Source organism: Rattus norvegicus, chromosome 19, assembly GCF_021556685.1.
Source record: "Rattus norvegicus strain SHRSP/BbbUtx chromosome 19, alternate assembly SHRSP_T2T, whole genome shotgun sequence".
Taxonomy (NCBI): domain Eukaryota; kingdom Metazoa; phylum Chordata; class Mammalia; order Rodentia; family Muridae; genus Rattus; species Rattus norvegicus.
In genome coordinates this window covers 18,550,026-18,569,347 of record NC_141552.1, presented here as the reverse complement: position 1 = coordinate 18,569,347, position 19,322 = coordinate 18,550,026, and the positions used below count along the sequence as shown (strand labels likewise).

The following is a 19,322-nucleotide window of genomic DNA, read 5'->3' as shown; positions in this document are numbered from 1 at the left end:
TCAATGCCACGACACAGAGTGCTGCCTCTACTGGGGACACTCACACAACCTCTCTGGGGGACATCTGAGCCAAGCAGGGATTGGGTGCACTGCAGAGAGGTCAAGTCATGTCGTGAAGTACCTTGTCCCACAAAGGCTCACTGTTCAGGGAGTTGACTGGAAAAGTAAGCTTATGCCCCTGGGCAGGGTTCCCCATAGGGAGTGTCCCACACCCTGCTATCAGGTCTATTCCTGGTGCCATGCAAATTCAATTTGCAAGACCCAATGCTCTGGAAATGTCAAGAGCTAACGGAAATGTACCAGGAAGTGCACACCATAGCAAAGGGAGAGGATGGCACAGAGACCTATGCTATGGGTTAAAGGGCACGGAAAGGCCACCTCGAGCACAGGGGTCAGTCACCTCTTTCACAAAAAAGGCAAATGGTCAATGCTCTCAGCTCTGGGAGCCTAAAGGGCTCTGTGGCTCCTAAGCCCTGCAGCTGCAGCCAGAAGCAGCACTGAACAAGATGTAAATGCTGAGTATGGCGATGTCAATAAAACTTTATTTAAAAAACCAAATTGGTGGTGGTGCTGGTGGTGGTGGTGGTGGTGGTGGTGGTGGTGGTGGTGGTGGTGGTGGTGGTGGTGGTTGCGGACTGGTTCATTTCAAAGCATGCTGGAGTGGCATGGCCACTGAGCATCGGGAAACACAGAAAGGAATGTGACCGGACGCAGGGCTCCTAACACCCTAGACGTCGACCTATGGCACTGGAACAGGGTCCCTGAAGGTAAGTCTGGACAGTCAGATAAGGAAAGTACATTTTATTACAAGGAAATGGGACAAGATAAATTTTCTCTTCATCTTGCTATGCTTACGCATCTTTAAGAGTGCAGGGAATTCATGTCTCTCAGTCTGGTTTAGAAAAGTGTTTAGAGACAGCAAGAGTAAACTCCGTGGTTCCCTGAAGAGGGTTCCAGGGATTCTGATATCTGGGTCAAAGTGAATGTTAAGGAGAAAAAGGCTGTCAGGCAGGGCAAAAAGATTCCAATTTCTGGTCTCTTTGGGCTGTAATTTTTACTGTGTTCAAGGCCATGAATGCAGACAGGGTAATGACGAATACAGAACAAGAAGCTAGAGCTTCATTAAGACAAAACGAAAGTAAAAGTTTTGCCCTCTGCACCACTGCCTGAAGCAGGTTTTTCTAAGTCGTTTCCCGAGGATGGCATGTTGACCATTAGATTCACACGTTGATAATGACGAATTCACCTGCTTTTTCTTTTCCTATAATTAGGCCAGCATCGATTCAAGGTGTGGCCCAACCGACTTATTATAAAGGATGATACTGGTTGGTTGAAAAATGTAGTAGCTTTTTATGAACCATATATTAAGTTTTTATGTATATTAAAATTAACATTGGAAAGAACAGTGGTAGGAGAGGAAGCTGGAGGACAACTGATGCAAATGCTTGCTTTTGAAAATGCTAATGAAGAGTACAGGAGAGCGTTATTACCTATAGAGGAGGCTGGGGATATTAATGCTTATATGAAGGCATGCAAGGGTATCTTTTCTGAAAATGGAAAGATGCATATTTGGCACGTATTGATCCAGATAGAGTTATTAAATTATATGTTTAAATACTCTTGAATATCCTACAGGCACTTTCGCTCAGGATGAGTTGCCTTTAGAGTGGGTTTATATTAAATAAAACTTTAACCAAACATTAACAAATTATGAGGAACAAATTTCTTTAATTATTCAGCAAGGCATACAAAGACCTGTTACACTGTGGGGATATGATTGTGCTGCTCTTGTTTTCCCATTAAGCAAAGATAAAGTGGAATATTTAATGTAGATGTCTGAGGTTTTTCAATTAGCCATGATTTCTTACACTGGAAATATTGAATTTCATCCTCCCCATAGTAAATTGTGGGATTGCTTTAAAAAACAAAAAAAAATTTGATAAATACACTAATTTCTGTTGATCCATTACCATCAGCCCTTACTGTGTTTGCAGATGGCTCTAAGACCAAGATGGCTTATTGGACCAAAGATTAATTTTGGGGACAAGAATCTTCTTTTGGGTCAGTACAACAAAATGAATTATTAGCGGTAATTAATGTATTCCAGGATTTTACTCATGATGTAAAAATATTATAGCTGAGTCTGCTTATGTTGTAGGAGTAGTACAGAACATTGCGACTGCTGTTGTTTCTACATCTAAGCCTATATTAAATGTTATTCTCACATATTAAAGGACTATTGTTATTATGAAACTCTAGAATATTCATTACACATACTAGATCACATTCAAAATTTCCAGAATCTTTAACACTTGGCAATCATATGGTAGATCAATTAGTGGCATTTGCTACCCCAGAAGAACACAGTCATAATCATGCCAATACAGGATATTTACATATTAAATATAAGCTTCCCTATTCTTAAGCCAAACAAATTATTGCTAATTGTCCTATGTGTCAGTCTTCTCGTATAAAATGTATTCCATCTCAAATTAATCCCAGAAGGATGCAACTTAATACATCGTGTCAGATCGATATAACCCATATTTCTGAGTTTGGTCGCCTTTCACATATAGATGTAAGCATAGATAATTTTTCAAAATTTGTGTGGGCTACACTATTGCCAGGAGTACGCACTGCTCATGTTATACAGCATCTATTGGAAACTTTTGCTGTTATGGGACTGCCTTCTAAAATTAAATTGATAATGGACCAACATATATTTCTTATCAATATAAACAATTTTGTCAACGATATCATATTGTACATATTACTGGTACAGAACACAATACACAAGGACAAGCTTTTGTTGAAAGAATTCACCATAACCTGAAATGACAAATTATAAAATTAAGAAGGGGGAAAAGAGATGGCCTTATGCAACCTGAATGGAGTTTGCAGACCAGTCCCAGAGCTATATGGCACAAATATTATACGTTATTAATTTTCTTAATTTACCACAAGGTGAAGTTATATCAAGAGCCGATAGACACTTTGTTGAACTTCCCCCCAGAAGGCATGGAACAGACAGTATGGATAAAAATTGCCCGGGATGCTGAATGGCAGGAAGGGACATCATTGTATATAGGGGAGAGGGTTTTGTCTCATTACAGGATGGGAGACTATTATGGTTACCCGGGAGATGGATCCAAGCACAGAATAATAAGAACTGCTCCCTACCCTCAAAGGAATCCAGTTAAACCAGCTACATTTTCTCCTGATGGATGTTCTCAGGAGATGAGGAGGTGTCCTCCATTACTGAGGCCCTGGCTTCTCTTAGTGTCCACAAACAACAATGGATAAGGATCCGTGCAGTGACAACCCTATTACCTATGTGGGGTCAGGTGAAGCGATTAAGCACTGAAAGGAATAATTTTGTCTCCTTCAGGAAAGTCCTTTACTGCTGAGCACTTATTCTTAGCAATGTGTGTTTTACTCATGGTTTCTTCTGCTGCGGCCAATGCCAGTTATCGGGCTTATATTGCTTATCATGATGAAATCCTACTACTTTTCTGTTAGTAAATATATGGATAATGACACAGAACATGATTGGAAGTTAATTCAAGCCTATTTAGAGGGTAATGAAAGTGCTTCAAAAGTAATTAATGCCTTGAAATATGATGTTCGAATGTCTTTTGGTAAACAGCTAGAAGATACTACTCCTATGGAAATAGCGAAATTATTGGCTGATCAATTGACAGGATTAGATCCCAAGGCTTGGCTTCAAAGGATTTTCCATAGCATGGGAGGAGCTAGTTTTGCCATAATCTTATGTACATTATGTATTATGTTGCTTTATTTTTCCATGACTAAACCCCTACAAGGACCTTTAGCTATGTTATGTAAAGTGTTACTTTAAAACAAAAGAAAAAAGAAGGAATTGTTAAGACATAGAGATGCAGCTCCCAGGCAGGGTCAAGAAAGGCCTGGTGACAGATTCAAGTAGGGGCTGGAATGCCGCCCTGGAGAAGAAAATGTTTTTCTCACTTGGCCTTAAATTATGTTCTCCTGTGTCCCGTTTCTGTGGAAGTGGTTCTAACGCTCTCTTGGTAATGGTGAGTATATTTTGATTATAATAAGAGAGGTGATTTGTTATATGAATATTTTTAGAAGAAGCTTTTGTTTATTCGTCTTTCTTTGTTTAATCTTCCCTCATTGTTCCTGGTATCCTGGGAATAATAATTTTATGGTATCTTGACACAATGAAAATTGTAGTAATGCATATTCTTAGCTTAATAAGGATTAATAAAGCTTGCAACTGCGTGCAGTTTCTTATACCTTTGCTCTGCACCCCCTGTGTCCTGGGGGTATGCGACCATACCCAGGGCCCCAACTCACTACACATTGACAATGGGTCACCGCACAAAACACAGAAGCATCTACCTTAGTCAAAAATGGACATTTTATTGAATGCATACACTAACACTGATTGATCACATCCATAGCTAGGATACTAGGGGCAGATGCGTGGCCCAAAATACATTCCTCTAAACCTATAAAGCGAAAGAAAGAAAGAAAGAAAGAAAGAAAGAAAGAAAGAAAGAAAGAAAGAAAGAAAGGAAGAAAGGAAGGAAGGAAGAAGAAAAAACACAAAAAACTTAAGCTTCTCATAGGAACTTCGCAGGAAGTGTTGTCTGGCGGTCAGTTCTGATTAGGCCATTTTTGATGAAACAGTGCATAGTGACCCTTAAAGTGATGGGCCCTATATAAAGCTTTTTGCAATACTGGAATTTTAACAAACCTCATCCAGAACATACAGCAGAGGCAAGGATGTGATCACCATGTCCTTGCTCTCTATCAGGTTATTTTTCTGTGTCCTTGATTGTCAGGCATAGAACAGCAACAATCTGAAATAGCTGGTAGACATGGAACAAAGTGGCTAAAACTATAGTTGTGGGTTGCACACCTCAACTGTCAATGGCTACTACTGTCCTCAGAGACCTCGGAGGCCCCTCTTGTAAGACTATCTATTGGAAATTGGAAGCACTGACTTCAAAGTGAACCGGGCCAGCCAGGGAGAGGGCAACATGGGATACTTGAGACCCTGTCTAAAACCAGCACAAAAACCAACCCTTCATTCAAAGCATCATCTATTAATTCTTTATTATTTACCACTTTCTCCCTACCAGCCTTTCAGTCTGGAATGGTAGAAAAGGACTGGGAATGTTCCTTCTATTCTAAGGACCTTGATCTCTCTTTCCTTAGGTCCACATTAAGAACACATGCAATTGGATATCACCATCTGAACAACTTAGTATCATCTACTCAGTATATCTAGCCTAATACTGTGCTATGACAATCTCAAGCTTCCCTGAGTTTCGCTGACCTAGCAAGAAGTATGAAGTACTGAGGCCACACCCAAGTGATACTTTCAAGGGGTTAGAAGAAACCCATGAGAGATGCTCCACTTCTTTGTCCTTAGATTAAATCACATTGACACAATGTGGGTGGACTATTTAACCAGACATGTTTCTCCCAACCCCACCTTTCTGAGTTCAGACCATGGCAGAATTCATGCCCCACCACCCTAGATATTGAGTTTAGTGATATGTAATTATTATTTAAACCTATGCATTAAATTTTGTCATTTTGTTAATTTTTGTGGTTTTCACAGTCTTCTTTGATTAACTTTTCTAGTTTTATTAATTTATCCCCTGTGTTCTCTGGTATTTTGTCCTTCCCTTCAAACTAAAGTATTTCTTTTAGGATCCTCTACAGAGCTGTCTTACTGGTTATACGTATTTTGTTAAATTTATTTTTAGTGTGCATTAGTCAGCACAGTAGCTTGGCAGCTACCTGCCCTCCATGGTATTAGATCTACTTTCCAAACAATAACGCTAACTCTTACAGGCTGTTTAGCATCTTGGCTGCTCTTTGTTCCCCTTGGACAGCCCTCAGGACCAGGCTCTCCTCTCCCTTAACCATGGCTGCTGTCCTCTTCCTCTCTCCTCTCCATCACACATGTTCTTCCTTTATTCTCTGGCAGCTTCTTCTTCCTTCTTCCCTCCTCATGATCCTCTCTAGCAAAGCCCTCAAAAGGTCACCTCCCCCATCTCTCTGCTGTGCAGCTGTTGGCTGGTGGCTTCTTTATAATCACAGTTAACTGGGAGCAGGGTCAGTTATTTGGGGTTAACCAGTCTAGAGTTCTACAAATTAGCATTAAAGTACAAGCAGCATTAGGCCACTTCACTACAGGGATTTTTGTTTGTTTGGTTGGTTTGGTTTAATTTTCATTTACCTTTTTATTTGTTATTTTATTTTTGGTTATTTTTTATTAATCGGTTATTTTATTTATTTACATTTCAACTGTTGTCCTGCTTTCCAGACTCCACTCATCAAACCTTACATCCTGTTTCTGCTCAGCTTTGCCTATGTGACAGTGCTCCTGCACCCACACATATCCATCACCACCTCATACCTCTAGGATCTCCCTTTGGTGGGGCAATAGGCCTCACCTTGAACCATAGAGCATCCTTGCATACACTTTGGCTGGCAGTTTGGCCCCTGGGAGCTTGGGGATTAGGGAAAGAGGATCTGGTCAGATATTAAAGCCAATGATTGCTGCTTTCTCTTCTTTTTCTGGTTATAGGTGAAATTATGTTTGTGTGCTTCTCTTTTTTTAAATTATTGAGAGAAGATTAATTTCTTGGTTTTCCTTGGGTATAGTTTAGTTCACTGTCTTGGAGTTTTCCTCCTATTAGCCTCTGTTGTGCTTTCTTACAGAAAAGAATTGTTTAAATTTGGTTTTGTCATGAAATATCCTGGTTCCTCCTTTTATGGTGAGTGTGGATTATGCTGGATATAGGAGCCTTTGTCTGTATTACATCTGCCCAAGATTTTCTGACTTTTAGAATCTCTGTTGAGAAGTCTGGTGTAATTCAGATACGTCTGAATTTATTTGTTACTAGATATTTATACCTTACCCCTTTTAATGTTCTTTCTTGATCTGTGCATTTAGCGTTTTCATTATTATGTGAATGGAGGAATTTTTCTGGTACAATTAGTTTGATGTTCTGTAGGCTTGTTGTACCTTTATGGCCTTTTCTTTCTTTACCTTATGGAAGTTTGCTGCTATGATTTGTTGAAGGTGTTTACTGGATCTATGATCTAGAAATCTTAATTCTCTTCTCTATCTATTATCCTTAGGTTTCAACATTTAATTGTGTCCTGAAATTCATGGATGTTTTGGATTCAATAAACCATACATGTTTATCTGAGATGGGCGTTTTGTGCTTTGTGGGATGACCTCCTTGACCCCAGGCTGCATGAAGAATCTCAGCTGACAATGGGGACATAAATTATGAGTATGTGTAGCAAGACCCAGGCCTCTTCCAGGTTCTTAGATATTAACTGAGAACCTCAAATACAGTAGTGATGTGATAGTGTGGTGTGAATCTAGTTACTATTCTCTATTTTGATATAGATGACTCTTTTTGTGTCATGGTCAGCTTATAATGACTAGAAGACCTAAGCTTGAGAATAACCAAAGACTACATTGCTTCTCTAGCAGTTGAGCTTTTAAAAGTCCTGGTGTGACAGCAACTGTTGGTGGACATTCTGGATTATTCCTTCTGTACTTTAACTCTCTGTGTCACTTCCACCATCAGTAAGTTAGTTCAATTCCATAAATTGGAAATCCATCACCTGGAAGAAATACTCTTTTTTTTAAAGATTTATTTCTTTATTTATTATATACAAGTACAACGTGACTGTCTTCAGACACACCAGAAGAGGGCATCATATCTCATTAGAGATGGTTGTGAGCCACCATGTGGTTGCTGGGATTTGAACTCAGGACCTCTGGAAGAGCTGTCAGTGCTCTTAACCACTAAGCCATCTCTTTAGCCCAAGAAATACTTTCTGAATATGATCTGAGATTGGCCATGGAAAAAGGGTAGCTTGAACTGTCCCACCTAGGTTCTGGGCCTGCACAGGCCTGCTCTCCAAAAGAAACCTGTGTTCACAGCTGTTGGCTGGCTAAGAAAGATTTCACGAGACGTGATACACAGCCCTCGGCTTCTGCTTCAGTCATCTGCACAATTTTTCCCGGACGATATCCTCATACCTCCAGCAGGCGGGTGATGAAGCTGTCCACTCTCAGCTCCCCTTCAGCCATCTTGTGGGCACCAGACTCTCCTCCCTGCAGCAGGAACAAGGGCTTCTCCATGGTGGCTGCAGCAGCAGTGGTGGTTTGGCATTCTCACCTAGGAGGCCCTATGCCTTTCTACCCCAGTTCCAACTCACCTCAGGCCCGGGCCTTCCCCCCATCCACTTCCCACGGAGCAGGGAGAGCAGCACCCACTAGAAATAAAAGGGAAGCCCTTGGTCCTGCCAAGAGTGAACCCCCAGTGAAGGGGCTTGTTGGGGGGGAGGGTGGCAATGGGAGGAGGATGGGGAGGGGACACCAATAGAGAAGGGGAGGGGGAGGGGTTAGGGGGATGTTTGCCTGGAAACCCAGAAGGGTAATAACAATTGAAATGTAAATAAGAAATACCCAATTTAATAAAGAAGGAGAAAAAAAGAGAAAAGTGTCACACATTTAAAACAGAAGAATATGGACCCTAATTTTAAACCACAGCCCTGTCAATTAACTAAACCTTTAAAAAGCTCAGAAAATCAGGCCAAACAATATTTTCTCGGTTTATGTATCTGTAATGTCGCATAAATAATAATGTCCGTTTCTTGCTATTGTGGAGGGAATTAAATAGATAATATGTAATCATGGAAATTTTGAAGTACCATCCATTTTTCTGTTCATTAAATCACTCTTCCTCATTTCATTGATCAAGTATGTATGTTTTCTTTTCATAGTTACATGTATAATAAAACCAGTATAAAAACCTTCAGAATTGTATAAGCTTTCACTTTTAACAAATTAAATTAGTTGTTCTTTGTATTTCTGCTGAACATTTAAATGTTCTTTATATGTCCCAATGCTAGTTTATTAGGTACCTATAAACTTTAAACTCTTTGCCTGAGAGCATGAGTACTATTTAGTTATATAGTAACTACACTCAGGCTGTCTTTGTATTAGAACCAATTATATCAGACTCTAAGAAAAATTACTATTGCTTTAAAGTTTGTGTGTGTATGAGTGAGAGTATGAGTATGAGTGTCTGTGTGTGTGTGTGTGTGTTCATCCATGATCTCACTATAAATTATTATCGAATGACCCATAAGACTGTGGAGAAACCTGTCTATGTGCATGCAGAATTATGTTACTACTGTTCCATGGCACCTTGCAGGGAACACTGAATTAGTGGGCCGCTTTAATAGAGCCTAAAACCAGGGTATGCATGGTTTTCGGGGAGATTGTGATGTGCAAAACCACAACAGAGATCAGCAGAAGCTTCATTTATTCCATGCTGCTGTTACCAAGAGGAGGCAAAGCCTCATCCCATAGAGAGTCTGGTAGGATCTGATGAAAGGAAATAAACTCAGGGTTGAAATCAAGCCTTTAGAAACAAAGAGAAAAATACAAAGTCAAGGAAAGCAAGAGCTGTCTTTTCTTCCTCTTTTTTTTTTTTTGAGAAGATCCACAAGAGAGACAACCCCTTCCTCAAACTAACAATGCACAAGAGAGACAATACATGAATTAAAAATCAGAAATGAAATGAGGGACATAACAATAGACACCGAGCAAATTCCAAAATCATTAGTTCTTACTCCCGAGGACTTTACGCCAGAAAACTGGAATATTTATTGGATATTGTTGATTTTGTAGACAGATAACAATTACCAAAGTTAAATCCAGATCTGGGAAGGTATCTGAATAATACCCCTAAGAAAATAGATACACTCATTAAAGGTTGCATACATTATATATTATATTGCTTTCTTTTTGCATGATTAAACCCCTTCAAGGACATTTAGCTATGTTATAGAATGTGTTACTTTTAAAACAAAAGGACAAAGAGAGAAATTGAGGAGTCACTGAGAGACACTTCCCAGACAGGATCAAGGAAAGACGGCTGAGAGATGCAAGCAGGGGCTGCAATGCTGCCCTTGAGAAAGAAATGTTTTTCTCACTTTACCTTACACTATGCTGTACTGTGTCCGTTTTTTGTGGAAGCGGCTCTCATGCTCTCTGGGTTATGACAAGTATATTGTGATACTAGGAAGAGGGGTGATTTGCTATACAGATATTTTAAGGAGAAGCCTTTGCTTAGTCTCACTTCTTTGCCTAGTCTTGCCTCGGTTGTTCCTGGTATCATGGGAATAACGATCTTATTATATCTTGCCAAAAGGGAAAGTGAGGTAATCCATATTCATGCATATATAAGGGTTAATAAGCTTGCAGCTGCATGCAGTTGCATCTGCCTTTGCTCTGCATCCCCTGTGTCCTGGTTATTTGTGACCGTACCTGGGCCCCGAACACACTAGCTGTTGACAAGCATCACCCTTCTCAGTGTCAGGTTTATTTTCTTTCTTTTTTGAAATCTATGATGTGGAGGCGTATTACAGCAACAATATGAAATAGCAGGCAGGCATGTATGAAAATTGCTGTGTTTAAGCTAGGTGTGGGGACAAGTCCTCAAAAGGAGCTGTTAAGATGGGAAACAAATAATGCATTTGTTGCTGGAATTGAGTTGCCTCAGCTGTGTTGCTCTGCCTGCTCAGTGTCCATTCAACATCACTCTGTTTCTACAGAGGAACTCAAGGTTTGCCCCAGCCGCCTGTGAGCTGTGATATGGGCAGAGAAAGGCCAGGAAACAGTGGTGATTTCCCACTCCTCGGTTATGCTGAATTTTCCACTACTGTACTTGTATACACAAGTACAGTGTGGTCAGTTATTATAGATATTTGTCATTTCTTACAGAGGGCAACTATGATTGACTAAACCCAATTCTATAAAAAACAAAACTCAGGAAACCTGGCCCTTGGCAGCAATGAATCAAGAAATATCTAGGATGGTGGGGCATGAATTCTGCCAAGCAATGAACTCAGATAGGTGGGGTTGTGAGGAAGATGTATGGTTGAATAGCCCAATAGATTCACGTTGTATCATCTTGATTTAATCTAAGGACAAAGAAGTGCAGTATCTCTGATGGCTTTCTTCTAACCCCTTGAAAGGTTAAGTGGGGTTTGACCTCAGTTCTTCACTCTTCTTGCTGGGGCAGCAACACTCAGGGAAGCTTGAGATTGCCATAGGCACAGTATTAGGCTAGAAATGCTGAGTAGGTGATACTAAGTTGTTCAGATGGTCATACCCATTTCATTTGTTCTTAACGTGGACCAAAGGAAAGACAGATCAAGATCCTTAGAATAAAAAGATCATTTCCGGTTTTTTTCTACCTTTCCTGAATGAAAGACTGGTTGGTAGAGAATGGTAAAAATTCAAGAATTGGTAGATGATGCTTTGAATGAAGGGTGGGTTTCTGTGCTGGTTTTAGACAGGTTCTCAATTACCTCATCTTGTTCTCTACGTTGCTCGTCAGGTTCACTTTGAGCTCAAATAAAGCTGCTTCTACTTTCCAACAGGTAGTCTTACAAAGGGGCCTCCAAGGACTGTGAGGACAGCATTAGCCAATGAGAATTGAGGTGTGTAACCCACAACTATAGCTTTATCTGAAAGACCCTCAGACAGAGGAGACTCTCGCTCCAGTCCTGAGGACAATCACCACCCCATGAACACACTGGACTCAGTCTTGATGTAAAAACAAGAGGTTTACTTTGGGTTACCAATGCACTGGGGCTCGACATGGTCCTCAGGAGGAGGGATGTAAGGAGCCTCAAACAACAGAAATGTACAGCTTAAACAGTCATTTATGATCACACAGTTTCATTAGCTCAGCTATTTCGGTGCCAAGAATAACTAGGCAGATGTTTCTCGTCCTGGGATAAGGCCGAAACCACATCAATGTAGCTATTTCAGTAGGAAGGACGTCTGACTTGATATATGTTTTCTTATCCTGGGGTTCCCAGGACAAGGATCAAGGATATCTGTCTTGGCAGGTGTTTCTCTTCTGGAGTTCCCAGGACAAGGCTATAGCTATGTCAGCCTATAGCACAGCTGCATTCAGTACCAAGGACATCTCACTTCTATAGTGGTCAGTCAGCTTCCCAGAGATGTTTCCTGTCTTGTAATTGCCCTGCAGTAAATATGTTCTATACCCTCTGTTCTTATGGTCGGGCAGCTTCCTAGAGAGTGGGTGGGAATGTGCTTTCTGTACTTTCTGGTCTATTGTCTAACGTCTAGGGGCTAAGCGAGGGCCAGCTTAAAAGATTCTCATGCTTAAGAAATGGCTGTACTGATATCAAACGGGGATCTTTCATATCCACTTTCTTCCAAGTCTACCAGCCATCTCAGATTGTTGGTGTAATATGCCTGACAATCAAGGACACAGAAAAATAACTTGATACACAGCAAGGACATGGCAATCATATCCTGTGTCTTTATGTATGTTCTGGATGAGGTTTGTTAAAATGACAATATTGCACAAAGCTTTATATAGGACCCATCAAATTAAGGGTCACTATGCACCGTCATAGCTAAAATGGCCTGGTCAGAAGTGACCACTGGATCTCTCTTCTGTAACTTCACATGAGAGGCTCGTGCTTTTTGTGTTTTTTATTTTTGTGTTTTTTTCTTATTTATTTATTTATTTATTTATTTATTTATTTATTGCTTTATATGTTGTCAGGAAGATAGTTCAAGTCATGTATCTGCCCCCAAAATCTGAGCTTTGCTACTAATACTGTAAACAGTATTAGTGTATGCATTCAATAAAATAACTTGGTTTTTTTTTTTAGTACGATAGATGCGTTTGTGTTTTGTGGGGTGATCCATGAAACAGGAGTGAAGATGCTTGTTTCTTACTCTGTACACTGAGTTATGTCTCTAGGCTTGTCCTACTCCTTTGGCTGCATCCCCCCCCCCACATCTGCTGACTATTTTATTTTTCACATGAAATCACACGTTATAGCTTAGAGAGGCCTGTAAGCAATCCTGCTTTGGTAACTTAGGTGCAGAGAGGAGAGCCCCACACTCAGCCTGAGGGTGCATTCACTGGTGGATCCAATATTTCAGTTTCCTCTCCTAACAGATCACCACGTTGTTGCCAGGACCATAATGAATGCAATTCTTTCTCCTAAGGAATCTGGTAGCAACTGTCATATGTTAAGCACAAAGCTTCAGGTTGTACCTATAACACACACCCACATTGCAACCTACCCTACAGGCTCTTTCTGGGTGTGATTTCATGCACCTGCACATGATGAGACAGGAGACCTCTTTGGCTACTTATAGGAACTGGTGTGATTTCTCAGTAATCTTTAATGGGTAATATTGCTGACTGAGGAGAATTTGAGGTAGGATGAAACATTTCTGTGCAGGGATTGGGGAGGAAGCACTCATTTAGATACATAGTAATGACTTAGGTTTTTCCAATCAAGCCTAGAGCAAAATTTGGCTTTGGAAGCATGTGGTGCTCAGTGGCTATGACACAGGGAAGTCTCCTGAAAAGGGCACATCAGCGCTTGCTCAGTACAGGGAGAACATTAGCAGGGAGGCAAAGTCTGTTCTCCATGACATCAGCAGACCCTTCGTGGACATTCTATTGTCTCCTAGACAGACCTTGGAATCCCTGTGATGTCACCAGTATCGTTGTGACAACCAATTCCCTGCTTTTTCTCTTAGTGTCCAAAGGATATATCCACAGACATGTTTGCCCGTCTTTGTAGGCGCTTTGGGAGAGTTGATGTTGATAGAGAAGAGTCTAGAGTGAAGCAAACGAAACCTAAAGGTAATGATGGACACAGGACATGGGGAATGTGGAGTAAGTTCTGGGCAGTGTATGTTGAGCTTCCTGTCAGGGGTGTGTGTGGGGGTCTTCTGCTGGCCTTTATAGCAATGTGCCACAACCACTGGAACATCTCCACAGATATTGAATTCCATGATTATCACAATTCCTGAAAGTCAAGGTTTTCACATCATTAGTTTCTCCATAACCACGTGGAGGATATGGCACTGCCTATGCTATTATTGGGTGAACTTCTAGTCTTTACTTTTACAGTGCATTCGGTATGTTAAATTGATATAATAACACCATCAGGAGTCGTGGAGGGTATAACTTTTCTGAATTAAACAGGGCATCAATGTACTTCACTTTCATTGCTTCTTTAAATTAAGTGACTAACTGACAGTAGTAAGAGGTAGAGAATTGTGCTCCTGACATGACCTTATATTCGTAGAACTCCTCTGACTACCGCTGGCTGACGGGGCCACTCTTACCTTCATATATTAGAGGTTCTGTGTGGAAGATATTTTTCTACAGTAGCCAAACTATATGGGGCAGGTAGAGAAAGAGCCTGTAACCTACTGACACTTCTGGGGCATTTGTCATTTCAGTAGGGGTAATTAATAAGTCTGTTGACCATGTCCTCCCCCTACATGACATTTTAATGCAAAGTTATTGGACTAGAGTAACAGTGTAGGATATCTGAGTATCCCTGATCAATCAAGTCATTGTGGATGCTGAATTGATGATCTGCTTCTGAAACCAGAGGGGTGAGGGTCCTGAAACCAGGTTGTAGCCTGCGTACCTGATAATAATCCTGGAGAAGGCATCTCTCTGGTACTTGTAAGCCTGTGTGGGCGGGCATAGGGAACACCTGGCTGCTTAAATATCTTGGTCTCTATATAGTAGTGGGGGAACTGTGATCCACTTAGGAGGCCTCTTACACATAGACCAAACTCCTTGCAGTGACACTGGCTTCCAAGCATGTTCTCCTGTTTGGACCTCACTGTGGTCTGTGTATGCTCTATGCATTCGCCCCATGCAGGTTCACTTGTGTTCTTCTACCTACAGAGGCCTGCAGACAGACGTCATCCCCTGAAAATATCCTAAACAAGGTGCAGGGCAATGAGGAAGAGGAGAGGCTGAATAGAGAACTGGAGCTAACTACCAAGGAGAGAAATGAGCTGACAGATCGCCTCCTTTATGTGACAGGTGGATCCATGAGCAAGAGGTATGCATTGCTCCAAACAAACGACCTTGTTCTAAACCTCATCTCCCATAGAGAGGAGATTCAGAACCTGACCCTTACTGAGGAGTGAGTTTGGAAATGGACTCTCTGATTCTGCCTGTTGAAAATCTGAACTTGTGATGTGAGTGAATCATTCAGGGATAAAGTCACTGGAGCATGAGTTCCCAGTGTACAATTGGAAAGCCCTTGACAGGTGGCAGTTTGCAAGGTTCTAGGTGCTGTGAGTTTGTGGACAGTGATTGTACTTGCTAGGAAGGTGACTGAAAGCTATCATATCCTGGCAGCACCCTTAGGTGACAGGTAACACATTGTTCATCTCCATGCTTAACTAGAAGGCCTGAGGCTCAGGCCTGTTCCTTCTTGTCTGTGTGCCTTAAACTCTGAGACAGTAATGGTGCATACATTTCTACTGATTCCAGTTGTGCCCTTTCCATATTTGTCTCTCTTTCTCATTCTCTGAGTCTGTTTACTTTTCTTTTCTTGTGGGTGTGTCCCAGTTTGTGTGTCTGTGTGTGCACAGGTCTGCATGCATATGCACAACTTTTATATGTTTCTATGTCCCTCCACCCTTGGAATTTAAGGGTCTGTTTTTTGACCTCAGCATATACCTGTATAATAGTTTCATGGAGGTGTAAGTGCTTTATTTTGGAAGCCCCACTTTCAACAGTACAGTTCTTTGCCTTTGTGGTCACATTGGTCTATACATTTGTATGCCTTGGGCAGATTATAAGTTTGTGGCAATATCTGGTCTCATCTCCAGAATTATGTGTACTGTCTGCCTCTAGAATATTAGTTATTCGGCTTGTAGCATTCCACTTGTCAAAACAGGAAAAATGAAATAAGAGGTTTCTGGGTGTGTGTGTGTGTGTGTGTGTGTGTGTGTGTGTGTGTGTGTGTGTGTGTGTGTGGTTGGGTAAGCTCTATGGCCTAGGCTCTTGACAGCATAACAGGTTTGAATGCAGATCCAGCCCTCCTGATTGAAAAAAGTGAGCCAGGGAACCCTTTATCTGGGTGCTTAGCTTCTGTTGTCCTGGGCACACAATTCCAAGTTTCTGAAGCTGAAGAAGATCCAAATATGTAGAAGTCAGAAAGTGTCCTTCCAGGGCTGGGGTAGTACAGGGCACAGCCTGAGTTCATATAATCCTAAACCTCTATGTTCATTGGGTTCTATCTTCCTGGGGCCAGCCCCTACTTCAGGCCAAATCCATTTTATGAAAACTTGAAGATAAAGGAGAAAGAGGTCATGTCATTACTGCACAACTTAGACACAAAGAACATTGAACATCGTGAGAAATTTCAGGAGCTCAAGAAGGACATTAACTTCTATCGGTAAGTACTGGTCAGAAGGGCCCATCACTTGGGGAATGGCCATGTCTGCCTCTCTTTGTTCTGGACCGGAGGGTCTGCAGCTCTGGGCCCATCTCTTCTGCTGTTTAAATATCACTGTGCCGTGGGTCTTTTGGACTCAGTTTCAGTTCCATAAGAGACTGTCATTTATCACCACAGTGTCTATGCATCTTTAGAAGGCTCTGGATAGAACTACACTGATTCAGGCATCAGTGTGTTATTAGGCCAACCTGCGGCTCTGGTGTCAGACCAGGTTTAACAAAGCTCAATGTGTGGACCACATGGTTAGCATGACCTCCCTTGGTTCTACTGTCCTCTTGTGGTTGTTTACTGCCTACTAATTGATGCTGTCCCGATGCATTGGGCTCTCATGGGTAGTTGTAGATCCCTTGTTCTTTTGGACAGACATGGACTCTTATTTGTGCTTGGGTCACAGAAACAATTTATTCTTCCCTGGATTGGCCGTTTGCTGTTTGTGCAGAAGCCTTACATGTATGGAGATGTATTCTATGAAGTCTTTATGGGTATCTGGGTCCTGGTGGACTTTGTGGGATTTGGCAGTTGGAATGGGAGGAAGAGGCTTCAGGATCTTACTATGCAGAGTGTGTTTCCAGCAACCTGCACAGCCGGCTCCTGATGGACAAGGCATGTATGAAGAAGAAGTTGGTCACATTGAAGCAGGAGAGCAAGGAGGTACAGCGATATTTGTTTGAGTTGAACCGGAAAGATGAAGACGAACAGGAGAAGACCAGCAACCTCCAGACCCAGCAAAATGTGGTAGGAACAAGCAGCTGAGTCAGATTAACAATGTCTGATACCGTTTGCCTATTGGATACATCTTTGCTTCCCCTATCACCTTTCTAATCTCCCCACACCCAATCAGTCACCCACTTCATGTGATAGAGTTATTCATTGCCCTGCTGTGCACAAGTATTCTTGGATGTTAAACACTTTTCAGAAACTGAATTATTGGCAATTATACTTCTCTGCCCTTTTTGAAAATGCAGTCCAGAAATGGTGACAGAGGAATAACATATCATATGACTGCATCTCCCTATCAAAGATTGGATGCTATGAAGAGTTTTGAATGAGTTCTTGGTCGTGTGACAAAGGTCATACAGGGGTCATGTTATGGTTGGAAGCACCTTGTAGGGATAAGAACCAAGTGCAAATGGCAAATGAGTCCTGGTCATTGGCTTTGATCTGGGTATCATGTGGCCTTCTCTTTCTTCCTGCACCCCAATTAGGTCTCTCCCCATTTCCCCATTTCTGTTTTGCACTGGTAGAGTCTGAGGAGCAGCTTGTTCTCCCACAGTACTGTGAGGGTTGCTGGTGATGTTCCCAGCCTGCAGAGATATCAGCAATGATTTCAGTGAAAAGATCAGTGCTGTCTGTCCAATGTAGTTGAGGGGACAGAAGGCAGCAACTTGACAGCTGGTATGCATGTCCCCACCAAATCAGTGTCTTAATAGCTGCCTTCTCCTCCCAGGTCTCAGAAACTGCAGGAGACATGGCATAGGACAGATCCCAGGAAGACAGCCCCCTGAGGAATGAGTTTCTCTCTCAGGAGTTCCCTGTGACGACAATCCTCACAGTCAAAGACTTTTTGGGGGAATATTCTTCTTCTCAGATAATTTCCTCAATGTATAGAAACCCTAAATTTATGTATCTGTATGCCAGCCTGTCTCATTGACGTCTTTCTCCTCTCTCCTACCGACAACACCATTTGAGAGACAACTGAGGGGACTGCCTTGACATCTCACGTCCTAGAGGAGAAACAGCACTACAACTGTGTTTCTAAATATTCATTAAGAAAATGCTGTTAAGAAATGTTTTTGGTTATGATTTTCATTGAAGTTTTCTTTTTGGTATTTCATAGTTATATATTCTTGTTACTGTTTTTCATTTTTTTATACCGTTTTAGTTGTTCATTTTATGCCTGTTTTTTGTAAATTGTATTCCTTATGAATAAAAATTGATTTGTAACTCTTGACTCTTAAGACCATCTTCTTCAAGGGTCCTTTCCCCTCCTGTAGACTTAGAACTGACAGCTGGATATGGATCTTTGCATGGTCCAGGCAGCATGGGTAAATAGGGAATTCAAAGCCACCAAGGGGTACACAGGGTGATAGTGTCTTTTGTGTGGATAATGTGACTTTTTTTATGGACACACACTTTATGATGTAATCACTGACATACTGTATCCATGCTGTCATGTGTTCTGCTCATCCTAGTCTATATCAGTCTACAACACACATTCCTTATTGACTGTGTGCACCAGATATTGAGTAACACACACTCATGCCTGTAGAGGTGCAGAAAAAATGACAACTTTCACAAAGGAATATAGAATAATCCTAATCGAGAACCATGTGCCTCAGTTTTTCTTACAATACAGCATTATTATTAAACCATAAAGATAATGACCATCAACGTCATTTTGGGAAATAGGTTTTTATAGGTGCTGTTTCACTTGATCATTCATATGCTGTGTTTTTTATTGTTGCTGATTATATTTATTTTTATCATGTAACTCAATGGATCTTTTTTTTTTCAAATGTATGTCTGGGCCACTCCTGAGTGCATTTCCCTCATGATCCAAAAGAGGGAATAGCATTCCCCATTGTAGATGATTGTTAGGGACCATGTGGTTCTTCTGAGAGAGCAGCAGATGCTCTAACCTGGGAGTCATCACCACAGCTCCTGTAGGTAGCTTTTGTCCTTCCAGGGCATGTGCTGTACTAGGTGGACACGATCACCTCCCATTTAGGAGAGAGATCTCAGGAGATGTGTATGTACAGGTGGTTGAGCAGTGCCTGCTCAATGTGGTAGGCTGCTAGGCAACCAACTGAACCCCAGCCCTGCTCCACCTGCATTCTTCGAGGCAGAGTTTCTATAGCCCAGGATGGTCTAGAATGCATCATCTACCTATGTCTTTTTTCCACTAATGCTAGGATGAGGAGCATATGTCCTCCACACCCTTCTTT

General features: G+C 41.4%; 1 protein-coding gene across 2 annotated transcripts; it reads left to right on the top strand.

Moving 5' to 3' along the window:
• The first annotated feature begins 560 nt into the window (after positions 1–560).
• Positions 561–18,327, top strand: LOC147998968 (disks large homolog 5-like). 2 transcript variants are annotated; one of them, XM_087595884.1, is made up of 6 exons: positions 579–767; positions 13,640–13,745; positions 14,811–14,970; positions 16,174–16,317; positions 16,950–17,112; positions 17,825–18,327. In XM_087595884.1, the coding sequence occupies exons 2-6, from the start codon at positions 13,664–13,666 to the stop codon at positions 17,852–17,854; spliced, it is 579 nt and encodes a 192-aa protein (XP_087452010.1). In that variant the 5' UTR covers positions 579–767; positions 13,640–13,663; the 3' UTR covers positions 17,855–18,327. The 2 variants fall into 2 exon arrangements, with proteins under 2 accessions (XP_087452011.1, XP_087452010.1); XM_087595885.1 differs by lacking the exon at positions 13,640–13,745 and having other exon boundaries at positions 561–767.
• The last annotated feature ends 995 nt before the right edge of the window (positions 18,328–19,322 follow it).

What these genes read in the sequence shown, in the direction of transcription:
- LOC147998968 (XM_087595884.1), top strand. Translation starts at nt 13,664, where the DNA reads ATGTTTGCCCGTCTTTGTAGGCGCTTTGGGAGAGTTGATGTTGATAGA. An exon ending in GGTGGATCCATGAGCAAGAG is followed by an intron (nt 14,971 to 16,173) that starts GTATGCATTGCT and finishes TCCTGGGGCCAG; the next exon opens with CCCCTACTTCAGGCCAAATC. An exon ending in TCCAGACCCAGCAAAATGTG is followed by an intron (nt 17,113 to 17,824) that starts GTAGGAACAAGC and finishes TTCTCCTCCCAG; the next exon opens with GTCTCAGAAACTGCAGGAGA.